The sequence below is a fragment of the Schistocerca cancellata genome, chromosome 5 (genome assembly GCF_023864275.1).
Source record: "Schistocerca cancellata isolate TAMUIC-IGC-003103 chromosome 5, iqSchCanc2.1, whole genome shotgun sequence".
Classification (NCBI taxonomy): domain Eukaryota; kingdom Metazoa; phylum Arthropoda; class Insecta; order Orthoptera; family Acrididae; genus Schistocerca; species Schistocerca cancellata.
The window spans coordinates 241,673,300-241,686,566 of record NC_064630.1 but is presented as its reverse complement, the minus strand read 5'-3'; the positions used below and the strand labels follow the sequence as shown (position 1 = coordinate 241,686,566).

Here is a 13,267-nt window from a genome sequence, read left to right as displayed (position 1 = left end):
AGTTTAGTATCATACCACTACACCACGGAGCTACTCAGCTTCTTCTGTGACAATATTATCAGCAACACCTGTGAAAAAAGTGTTAAATGTGTTGGCTACTTCTAATGGGTTGCTTTGATTTATTAGCTGAATTATAAATGTATTCATCATTATGCATTATTATTATTGCTTTTATTACTTTCTTAATTTTTGTAGAATTTTTTATAGTAGTGCATACTTCAGGTGAAGAAGTTTTTGAGTTACATATTTCATGAAGTAGTCTTTTCCTCTGTTCTGAAACTCTTATTTCCCTTGTGCTCCATCTGTTTGTTCAAAAGTTCCCCTGTATGGGTACAGTTTTCAGTGGGAATACAATTTGAAAGAAATGGGTCAATGTATCGATGAAGGTGTTGAAGTTTTCATTTATATCATTCATTTTGTACTCTTCTGGCCATTTTTCTTTCTGTAGTAAACTGTGGAAGTAGTTTACGTTATTCTGATTATAACTTTTACATGAGGTTCTTAAAGACTTGTTGTTAATAATACTGCCTTTTACTTTTATGTGTAATATTTGAACAAGATGGTCACTAAAATCTGCACTGAAAATTTTTAGTGAAGTGTTTTGTAAACTCTTCTTGACTAGAAATTTATCTTGAGCTGTTTGGCAAGTTTCTGTTACTCGGGTAGCAGATTTTACTTTAGCCTTTAAAGTATGGGATGTTGCAAGCTTCAAAAGGGTCTCTCCATTTCCACTATTTGTGAGGAAATCAATATTAAAGTCACCACAGATTATCAACTATTGATCCATTTTATTTACTTGATTTAGCAATGACTCCATTTTGTTTAAGAAAAGTTCATAATTTCCAGATGGCGATGGGTAAACTGTAGCGATAACCACACTGAACTGAATAATTTTTGTAGCTATAATTTCATAATCCTTTTCGACATTTGTTCCAGATAAGTCAGGTAGGGTAATTAAATCTACATTTTCCTTTGTGTAAACTGCCACCCCACTGTGCTTACCGTTTTTCCTGCAGTAGTAAGAAGCCAAAATGAATTTATTTTCATATTCTGGATTAATTCTAGGTTAAGCCAGTTCTCAGAAATGCATAACACTGAGATATTTTTAAGTTCACCTGTTAACTGTACATTAATTTCATCAATCCTATTATTCAGGGATTGCACATTATGGTGACAAATTTTTAGATCAGGCATATTAACAATTTGATAATTGGGAGTCATATTTATAGCATCACATACCTTTAGTTTATATTTGGATCATAAGTAGTTGATTCAAATTCTGGAATATTTACTTCATCTCCTTTTGTTTAGCAACTCTGCTGTAGTGGCACTGTTTGTTATCATGCAGTGAAGGTATTGATTGCATTTTGCTGCAGGTGTACTTTAGATGTGACCAGCGTCTCTTTGGGTTTTCTGCCAGATTTTGAGACAGAATTCCATTGTAGAAACTGTTAAAAGATCTCACATTGAAGTTCACACTAAATTTTGAGCTTTTGTAAAATGTTGCCAATCTTTGGGATTATGTGTTGTTTTAAATTTGGCTTTTTTTTATTGCTTCTGCAACAGTGTTCTGACCTGCCATGGGGGTCAGTACCATCTCTTATTAATTTATTAGGTATATGTCTCTCGGTTGCCATCAGTACTATTTCTTTTAATTTAAACCACATCCGGTCTGTGCTTACACAGTCAGATTGGAAGGAGTGGAGACTGTTTCTTAGGAAGGTGTCAAAGGAAATTTTTATATGATTTCTTAAATAGACGTATTTTGTGTTTATTTTTGGTAGGTTTGGAAGTCATGGTATTCAGCCTGTGTACAACAAACTTGTGGTTCTTGATATCCTAAAAGCATTTGACACATTTCCATACCCACGTTTATTATAAAAAGTTCGATCATATGGGGTATTAAGTGAAATTTGTGACTGAATTGAGGCCTTTTTGCTAGGGAGGACACAGCATATTATCTTGGATGGAGAGTCATCGTCAGATGTAGAAGTAACTTCAGGTGCACATCAGGCATGTGCGTTGGGACCCTTGGTGTTCATGTTGTATATTAATGGCCTTGTTGACAATATTAATAGTAACCTCAGACTTTTTGCAGATGATGCAGTTATCTATAATGAAGTAATGTTTGAAAGAAACAAAATATATTCAGTCAGATCTTGATAAGATTTCAAAGTGGTGTAAAGATTGGCAACTTGCTGTAAATGTTCAGAAAGCTAAAATTGTGCACTTCACAAAATGACTATAATATCAATGAGCCTCAGCTGAAATCAACCAACTCACACAAATACCTGGGTATGGCACTTTGTAGGGAAATAAAATTAAATGATCACACAGGCTCAGTTGTAGGTAAAGCAAGTAGTAAACTTTGTTTTACTGGTAGAATACTGGGGGAAGTGCAATCAGTCTACAAAGGAGATTGTTTACAGATCACTTGTGTGACCCATTCTAGAATATTGCTCAAGTGCATGGACCCATACCAAATAGGACTAACAGAGGATATTGAATATGTACAGAGAAGGGCAGCACAAATAGTCACAGATTGGTTTGACCTGTAGGAGATTTACAGTGATGCTGAAGAAACTGAACTGGCAGACTCTTGAAAATAGATGTAAACTATCCTGAGAAAGTCTACTAACAAAGTTTCAAGAACCTGTTCTAATGATGATTCCAGGAATATACTACAAAGCCCTACACATCGCTCACATAGGGATCATGGGGATAAGATTAGAATAACTGCAGCAAGCACATAGGCATTCAAACAATCATTCTTCCCACACTCCGTAATTGAATGGAAAGGGAAGAAACCCTAGTTACTGGTAAAATGGGGCGTACCCCTTACCATGCACTCCACAGTGGTTTGCAGAGTAGAGATGTAAGTGTAGGAGTAGGTGTATGTTTAGGTGTATCATGTTTGCTGTGACTGGAACTCAGTTTGGTTTTCCTGGTGTTTTAGGTCTCACTGTTGTTGGAACTGCAGGATCATCTGAAGGACTTGAACTGGTGAAAAAAGTGGGAGCTGATCATGTGTTCAATCACAGGTAAATATTTATGTGCAAGAAAAACTAGGTTTTATTTGGCATGTTGTGCTTACTGCAGTATTTTAGAAAACAGTTGTCAAGTATGATACTATCGCCCGCCCGGTTAGCTGTGTGGTCTGACGCACTGCTTTCTGGGTGGGAAGGCGTGCCGGTCCCCAGCATGAATCCACCCAGTGGATTAGTGTTGAGGTCTGGTGTGCTGGCCAGTCTGTGGATGGTTTTTAAGGCGGTTTTCCATCTGCCTCGGCGAATGCGGGCTGGTTCCCCTTATTCCGCCTCAGTTACACTATGTTGACAATTGCTGCACAAACACTGTCTCCACATACACACACAACATCATTACTCTACCATGCAAACATTTGGGGTTACACTCGTCTGGTGTGAGACGTTCCCAGGGAGAAGGGGGAGGGCGTCCACTGGGGACCGAACTGCACAATAACACTGGGTTCAGTGTGGGGTGAGTGGACAGCTGTAGCCTGTTGTGGGGTTGTGAACCACTGCACTGAGGGCTACGGTGGGGACTAAGCCTCTCTGTCATTTCTAGGTCCCTAGTTCAATACAATACAATGATACTATTGCAGATATCATGTTAAACACACTCATGTGTGAATTATACATAACCCATGTTAGATAATTGTAGGTTATTATTATTGTTACTTAATTTTGCACAAAATTTTCGGTGGTGTTGAGTATAGTTTTGTGCCTAAATATGCACAATACTGGACTCTGTATAAAAAAAAATCAGATGTAAAAACAAAGAATATTTTTGATGGAAGATTGTAACATAAACAATTTCTGTCTTTCAGAAATTTATAAAATTTCTTCACGAGACCAAAAATATGGAATAGTAAAATGATACTGCAAATTTGCAGATGGTCAGGGATAGTAAAACATGTTTGAAGAAACATTCAGAGGGTACAGGAAATATGGGGAAGCAGGGGAACAGAGGGATTGTTCTGATTTCTGATGCAAAATTTGCTCAGCTGAGGCCACTGACTCTCATGTCACTGGTGAGGTACTAACTTATCTCAAAGTAATGTTGGTTTTGTGTGTGGGTAGTTCTGTGGCCTGTGTTGCCCTTCTTACTTCCCTAGGAGATACTGAATAAATTTTTCACTCTTCCATTGCTGACTCATCTGTAGGAAAGTGAGTAAGAGCAGGCATAAAAATGTTCCATTGCAACAACATTGGCTGTGAAACTTGCAACGTACCTTACCAACATTTTCCAACAAATGTGTTTTTCAACATTCTGGGGGTAATTCGAAGGAAACAAGTGGAAAAATAAATATTAGTAATGCAATGGTATGTTCCAAACGTTTTCTCCAGAACTGCATGTAGGATTTGAAAAAGTGTTAGAAAGGAGATACTGAAGAAGGAGACAAAAGAAAACATCTTGCAGAAATTTGATCTATGTGGGAGATAAGATCCATATTAATTTCTTAATTATATTAAGGGAAGAGACACTGTGAAATATTTTTGTAGCTTTCAGCTGTATTTTTTAACATATTGTGCATGTTATGTAAAAAACAAATGAAAATATGAACATTAATTTATTTTTCTAGATAGTCACCTTTAATGTGTAAACACTTTTTCATTTGTGGCACCAGCTGTTGGATAATGCCATCACAGAGCTCTGCCACCAGTCCATTTAACCAATCAGTTACAGTTGCCTTCAGTGCCATTATTCTCCGGTCATCATCCAACAACAAATTCTGTAAGAAAGATTGGGGGTCCTAGACTGGGACTGGAGGCTGGATAATCCAATAATTCCCACCAAAAATTGTCCATTTGCGCCTTTGTACTTGCTGCAACATGAGGCTGAGCATTGTCAAGAAGCAGAATGATGTCCTTTGAGAATACGCCCACTGGTGATTTTGAATGTCATGCTTTTATAAAGTTTCATGTTACCTCTTAGGATTTATTGTCACTGTTCTCAGCAAGAAGTCTATCAAAAGAACAATGTTTTCGGTCCCTGAAAACTGCATCAATGATTTTCCATGTTGTGCTTGTTTGAATTTTCTTAGTTTCATTGGAGAAATTGAATGATGCCACTTGTTGGATTCTCATTTAGTCTCTAGAGTATAGTAGGCAATCCATGTCTTATCACCAGTCACAATGTGACTCAAGAACTCATCACCATCCTTGCCATAGTAATCCAAAAATGAAAATAAATGTGCAAAACACTTTGTACGGTGTTCATGCATCAACATTGTTGTGACCTATATTGCACACATTTTTTTGTATTGATGTTGGTCTGCAACAATTGCATGAATTACTCATCTTGAAGCTTGAAGGAAATGTTGATGAAGTATGAAGTGCCTCTTTTTACAAATCTTCTCTCCAGCTTTTCCAATTACTTTTTACAGGTGACAGTAGGCTGTCCAGATTGATCCTCATTATGAACGTTCTTCCTTCCTTCATCGAACAGACTGTACCACTTATGCACATTTTCACTATTCATCACATATTCCCCATACACTGAAACAATTTGCCAATAAATTTTAGCAGAAAGGATCTTTTCTACATTTAAAAACCAAATGTTTGAATGCACCACTCACTCAGCGGGAATATTAATTGACATGGCATCAAGCAATGCAGCACAACTAAACAGCCAACTCAGACATAGAGTTGAAACTACTGGGGCTGGCCAAGAATGGCTGACCTTAAATTGGCATTACCTGACACTGTGTGAACACTATGCGCAGTCAGTTCTTATACCCCTTGTAATAATGTAGAGCTATGTCTGACTTAGTGACTCAATGACAGATTAGAAATCCAAATGTCTCGGCTTTATTCCACAGTCAATTCTTGGTTTTTTTCTGTCACTTATTTTGCCTTTCACTTCTGGCAATGAACTGTTGATGCGGTACACCACTGTTCACAGTCTGCATAAAATTGTAGGACTCCTTGTAAGTGGCTGGGTATGTCATTTCAGGTTTAAGTGTAGGGCTACAATATACCACTCCAATAGGATTGCACTGCAGTGTTAAAACCAATTTTCAGGTTGAGGACAGCCTGCCTTACTTATGGATGAAATAAATACTGAAGTTCCCTGAACCAATAATTATTTTAAATGAAAAGTATGGATAACTATTGGGGGGTGTAAAGCTAGTTGTGTAACTTTCTGTTGTTCTCTCTCTTACTATATAGCAATTTCAAATTGACTAATAACTACTATAGTTACTTAAAACTTCAATTATTAAGCTGTACTCAACCTGAAGGTTGGTTTGAACACCACAGTGCTTTACTAGGCACAATTCTCTTGGAGCTGGTATGCCCTTGCCTTAATCTGTTCTTTGAACTGGCTTGCTCAGGCAGTTAAAAGAGGACCCGATGTTTAATGTGAACTCCAAACTATGATGCAATTTGGCCTGTATTGGAGCTAAAGAACATAGACGCCTGTAATTGGTGGAGGTAGGGGTGGAGGAACTGTGTCTGTCTCTGGCTGATAGCATAGACCAAGAGAGCACTAAGGTCCACAGCACAGTTCTCCTTCATCCTCCCAGTGACATCACAGGGCACCATGAAAGTGGCACCACTTCACCTGGGAGTGGCCTAAGAGCTACATTTCTATGAGCTTTGATTAGGAAGTGACAACAGATCCAAATTCCAAAGTAATCATAATTATGAGGTGTAGGTGGCCCATAATTTTTTCGGATACCCTGACTGACATTTATATTCAAAAGAATTTCCTTTGAATCAAAATGAAATGAACAAATTTCTTTAAGTCTGAATTGACAGAATGAATGAAAGACTGTGAGCATTAGAGTGATACAATAACCAAATGCTAATTACAGTTGCTCAAGGCACCGTTTTATATTCATACAAGTTTGTAATTGTAAAACTTTATTGTTTTGAAATGATTTGATTTTAAATCCAGAGTGTGTGAATGAACACAGTGTGCATCTGCCAGCCTTGCTAGTAATCACACAATGTTTTAAATTAGCAACAGCAGCTTAAATTTTATTTCTTTCTTGAAAATGGGAGAAAGTTTTAGAAATGAGCCACTCTTAATATTTTCATGTTCATTGAACTGCTGAGAGCATCACTCTGAAAGCACTGAAAGTTTCTCAGCTGAGACTTTAGCCAATATCCATGAGTGAAAGGTTACATGTCACTGAGTAAAATATTGTGATGCTCATGTCTAGGATGTCATTCTGAATTAGTGTTCAGCTTATTTGTTTCACAAGCATGGTTCTCTTTTTGTTATGTTTTGTAGTTATTTTATCTCATTTTGACAGAGGCAAGAATTTTCAAATGACTCTTTGACCTTCTTCGTTGATCAGTTGTGAAAAATTAAGAGAAAATGGAATCATTTTACCAGGAAATTAAGACTTGAATTGTGAATCATCTGGTTTCATTTCTTGTTTCAGGACAGATGGGTACTTGGAAAATGCGGTAAAGACTGTTGGAAAGTTTGACATTATATTTGAAAATCTTTCTAATGTGAATCTGGGAGCAGATCTGACAGTTATGAACAAGAATGCATCTATAGCGGTAAGGCAATATAAAATTTGCTTTGTACAGTTTCCTGATACAGTTGACATAAATATTGAGCACCATGAAATATATATTTAAAAAACTATAAACTGAAACTAAATAATATTTTGTGTGTGTTTTGTAACACATTTTATGGACTGACTAAGAAGTCTTGGGAAATTTAAATGAGGATGACTGAATTGGTCCCTCCCATTTGTAAGTACAATATTTTGGCTCTGAGCACTATGGAACTTAACTTCTAAGGTCATCAGTCCCCTAGAACTTAGAACTACTTAAACCTAACTAACCTAAGGACATCACACACATCCATGCCCGAAGCAGGATTCGAACCTGTGACCGTAGCAGTCACTACAATATTTTAATGCTACAGGTACCAAATGAGGTGTCTTAGTCTTTAGCAGTGGAATATGCTTCTTCATATACAACTGACTGAGGTAGCTCAGTGGTTAGCACACTGGACTCACATTCGGGAGGATGTTGGTCAAATTCAAAATTACTCCTTCTTTAGGTTTTCCGTGATTTCTCTAAATTGCTTAAGGCAATTGCTGAGATGATTCCTTTGAAAGAGCATGGCTGATTTCCTTCCCCATCCTTCCCTAATCTGAGCTGGTGCTCCATCTTCAATGACTTCATTGCCAATGGGACATTAAAACATCTTTCCCCCTCTCTTCATATAATGCTAGATAAATTTTAGCAGTAATGTATAGAAGCTAATTTATTCAGTCATTTATTCACCATCATATTCTATTGACTCCACCAAGAAGGAGGACCTTCAGGTATGTGCACAGAGTCAATGTATGCATTGGAAATTGTAGAAACTTAATCCATAGTCTGTATTAATAGTAGACTAATTTGACCTTAATGATACAAAGAATATCATAGATTTACTCTTAGCACAACCATTGGTAGCCAAAATATTGATATCATTTTCCAAAATTTTCGAGAAGGTGATTTATTCCAGGATTGTAATTCACGTTTGGGTATCAGAAGGGTTGCTCTACTGAGAATGCCATTTACATGTTCATTCGCCAGATTTTTACAAGCGTTAGATAATAAAACAGTGCTGTTTGGTATTTTCTGTGTTCTACCTAAGGCATTTGACTGTGTGAATCACAGTATTCTCCTAGATAAGTTGAAGTTTTGTGGGATTGGTAGTACAGTCAACCAATGCATAATGTCATATCTAACCAAAAGAATGCAGAAAGTTGTACTTAATAATTCAGCCAATATAGTTTGGGGACATAATTCTGACTGTGAAGGAATCACATATGGGGTTCCCCAAGTTCCACCTGTAAAGGGTACACAGCTGTTTATAACTATACACGTTTATGCTTGAATTGTTAACTGCTTGTAATTTCACAGGCTTGCTCGAGTCATTCATAAACAAGCTTGAGGCCAGCAGGGTAGTGACTTTTGAACCTGTGTCTATCACAAACTTGAGGTCTGAGAGTCTATCAATCACTAGTAATCAGTGCAATGTTAGCTTATTCTTCCAGGATGTCATAGAGTGGCAAAAAGGAATAGTGTAAAGCATACTTCCATGGGCCTTACCCAGGATATGAATGTTGCTGCCTAGTTCTTCATTCATTTATGATGCTGTTTGCAAGAGCCACAGCCTATGGCACCTGCAGTAGGCTACCCCCGCCATTTGGGAATCCAAAAAGTTTTGTGCTTCTTGTAGCTCATGGACTGAACCACCTGAGGTACCAGCAAAAATCGTCATTGTGAGTCTGGTTCTGTTTGGAGTGTGACTGCGTCTTGCTGCTGGTGGAAATTCACCATTACGTAACCATCTTTTCCTCTGTGGCTTCCAGCTGTCTGATCCCCTCAGCAATGCCTAGTTTATGCCTGTAACTTGTGGCTGCACAGCTTAACATTGATTCTTCTAACCTCTCTGATGAGTCACCGTTGCAGAGGTAACCGATGATATTGCTACGGATGCTATGACTGTTGACTGCAGGGTAGCTAAAGCTCTGTCAGCTATTTGCAGTAGCTTGTCAAGAGGCTGTCCTTCCTACATGATCAACGTCAGCTGAACTTGATGAGGAAGCTGTTGTCGCCAGACGTGTAATAATCATTCAGTAGATATTATGCTTCCATCGACTATGCTTAAGTGTCTCCAAAATTCCGATGGACATCTGTCCCCATGTTTAACCTGGTACATCATCTGGAGAAGTCACTGCTCAGGTAATTTCTTGCAGTCAGCGATCAATGACGTTTTAAGTGTGATGTATAATTGTTGGAGCAGCGGACATAGGATCGCACCGGAGACTAGATTGCTAATTGCAAGAGTGAATTTTTCACAGTCTTCAGTTATGCGCTGTTGCTTGAAAACATTATCTAGTATCACAAACTGTATGTCTGGTTGCATATGTGTGAATGGAGGTGCCCTTTAGTGCAGCCATGGTGTGGTCGATAATGACACATTCATACGCAAAAAAATCTTCAGCATGTGTTCAAGCTTGTGGTAGGGCCGCTAGTACCGGAACTTGTAAATTCATGGAATCCATTCTGTGATCATCCTTCAGTATTGCAAGTTCCAAAACCTTAGTCTCTTGGTTTAGTCATTGTATCACTTTGTTTGTGGCTTGTAGAAGTTTGTGAGCTTCTTCCATATTTAGTGTATCTGCTGCACAATATTATCGCTGCAAGAGCTGTTCTTGTTTTTCCAGGATCACCAGTTGTGTAGAAAACATGTTAAGCCCACATATAAAGTTACATAAGATATTTTATTTTTCCAACTCAAAAGAGAATACTGAATAGAACCTGAGTCAAACTTTCTAATGTTCCCTACACTTGCATGGAGTAAACATAGCACACATCACTGGTTAATTCCCATTCCCACATAGTATAAGAAATGCCTATCACTCTTCATGTTCATTTAATCTTAATTGCGGATATATGATGATGACAGTAACTGCAATGGCCCAATAAATAAAAATATTTAAAAAGTGATCTAGATGCTTTTATTCACAATACAGATGCACAGAAATGACAGTGTGTGTATTGAAGGAAGACACATGCTTAACAACTATACTTCTGTCTTCATTACATTGTTAGTATTAAATAACATGAGACAAGTATTCCTGTGTGTCTCTTCCCCACCCACCTGTTTTTAATACAAAGTGGGTAGACTTCCCTTCAAGTCATTAGCTGAGTCTTTCTGTAATGCCTGAGATCTATATCCACATACATACTCTGCAAGCAGAGGGTACCTTGTACCACTGTTGTTCAATCCCTTTCCTGTTTCACTTGCAAATGAAGTAAAGGAAAAGATGTCTGTCTGTATGCTTCTGTATGAACCCTAATTTTTCTTATATGTGAGAGCTGATGTACTGTATCAAGCAGCAAATTGCTTAACTTTCTTTTACTGGCAGAACAATTTAGTCTGCTGAGTGCTCTGGCTCTTAGGGATATTTATGCACCATCATAATCTCCTGTTCCCTTCAAGTGCTCATCTGCAGCACCTTGCTGAATGATGTAGGTGATACAAGGGATCATTAAAGTTTGTCTCAGATTTTAAATACTCTTAACTATATATTCCTTGGAGCCAAATGAGCTTGGATCATTTCAGAACAGGCACACTGCATGACTGACATAAATTATTCAATGAACTGCTAGTAAATTCCTAAGAGTTCCCGTGTTTTTACAATTTTTCATGTGATGCCATAATGTGGCTGATCTGCCACTCAAACTGCTGTTCCACCTATCAAGGCCATCACATGACTTGTCTCTGTTGGACTCCCAATCCAACTGCCCCCACTTTCCAGCTGCCTGTGCCTGGCTGTCTGTTCTCACATTAATTAAATTTCCTGTTCTGATACCTCTTGCTGTGCTTCTCCAAGCTCAGTGTTACAACTGTTTTCCTCCTCCAGAATAGTGGGCCCTTGTGCATGTTTCTAGCTTTTAAAATATACCATCTCTGTATGGAAATGGTTCACACCAAAATCTTTCAAATTACTTCTTGTCTTTGTGGTCCTTACGCGAGCTGTCTGTTGGGGGCTTTAGGACCATTCCGTAAACTGTGACAAATGCTAGGTCTCTAAACTTCCTTGATAGAATTTTGTGGAAAAAAACATGTTTTCATCATCCCAGAGATCCCCATATGAGTTCACAGAGCAGTTTTGTATGCTGATCGAATCTACCGGTAACAAATATAGCAGCACACTTCTGAATTCCTTTGATGCCTTCCTTTAATCTGATCTGGTATGGATCCCAGATGCTCAAACAGTACTCAAGAATGGATTGTATGAGTGTTCTTATATGGTCTGCTTTAAAGAGGAGATGTACTTTCCTAGAATTCTCAGTAAACTGAAGTCAACAATTTGCCTTCGCTACAGTGGACCTTATGATTCACTCACTATTCAGTGTTAGGTTTGGATATTCAATTGACGTGGCTGTACCAAACAGCACACCACTAATACTGTATTCAAAAATTACAAATATGTTTTCCCTACAAGTCTTCATTAATGTACATTTTCCCACATTGAGAGTAAGATAGAAATAGCAAAATAGATATTTTCAAACCATCCTGTATTCCTCTACAGTCAGTCAAAGATGACACTTTCTCCCACACTATTACCCTCTTTAGCAAACAGTCAGAGGTTTGTTGTTCACACTGTTCTCTTTAATGAGCATTCTGGAAATGAGGCTGAGGTGTACATGGCACATAGACAGATAAAGCAGGAAGAATACAAACAGCAAAGTTAGAGTTCATGGGATACAGGCATATGTTTATAAGCTTTTCAGATCTTCGTTTGAAGAGAGAGATACTGCTGCATTGAATGTGATGCTCCCTGCTGTTCTCCACAGGCTCTAGGCTGGTAATGACACATCAGTTAATTACACCAATAATGTATAGTGCTGGTTTTTCTGACATAGACTGCATCCTAGCATAAATACAAACATGCATAGAGAAAGGACGCACCACACCATTGTATAAATACATTTCCACAGAAAGCATGTGAATATTCACTCTAATTATTTCATTGAGGATAAAATTTTTGACAGGCGCACTTTTTGCTTACTAAACTCAAAACTCAAAAACAAAATAGAGGAAATTTGTCACAGACATAATTTAACATATTTTTGTCTGTCTTCCATCTTTCCCTTAGTTGCTTTAAATTCATGGAGGCATGTACAGTTTATGCAACTCATTGAAGGCAGTTTGTTTATTGCCATACACCTTTCGCTTCTTTTATTTGGGAAGCATCATCTATGCGACTCCCAGCACTTTAACTCATGTGTGTGGTCCTGGAGATGTCTCGTTAGTTTCCATACTGCAGCTGGCCAATTTCTCGCATTCTTTCACCCACATTTGTCACACTGCATATATCACTTGCAATTTCCATTTTGTGATCAACAAATATGTGGTGTGACAGTTGTGTTCAGTTTTCTGAGTTAGTGAATAGAATAAGCTCAATAAGAGAGCTAGATGTTATGAACTGTGCACTGTCATTAAAGCTGCTATTAGTCACCGTTTGCAACAAAACTGAGAAGGCTCACTCCTCCAGAATTAAAAATGTCCCATCCAAGATAAACATTGCCCAACAAAGGAGACCTTTTCTGTAAAAAAGAAGAAGGTCCCACATCAAATTCCACTCCCAAACATGATGCAACTGAAGCACAGTCAGGGATTTTATTGCAAGAAATATTGATGTTGTTTGATGTCACAGAAGTTGAGAAATCCAAATGAATTGTCATCTGTCATAGGGAACTAATGTTCA

The 13,267-nt window shown here is 37.9% G+C and overlaps 1 protein-coding gene across 2 annotated transcripts in view; it reads left to right on the top strand.

The window, feature by feature from the left end:
- The window catches only part of LOC126188205 (quinone oxidoreductase-like), a 91,969-nt gene that overhangs the window by 64,591 nt on the left and 14,111 nt on the right, over positions 1-13,267 (top strand). For both annotated transcript variants that reach the window (XM_049929756.1, XM_049929755.1), the window contains exons 4-5: positions 2,957-3,041; positions 7,415-7,538. In XM_049929756.1, the coding sequence (XP_049785713.1) occupies positions 2,957-3,041; positions 7,415-7,538 (209 nt within the window). The remainder of the gene's footprint in view (positions 1-2,956; positions 3,042-7,414; positions 7,539-13,267) is intronic.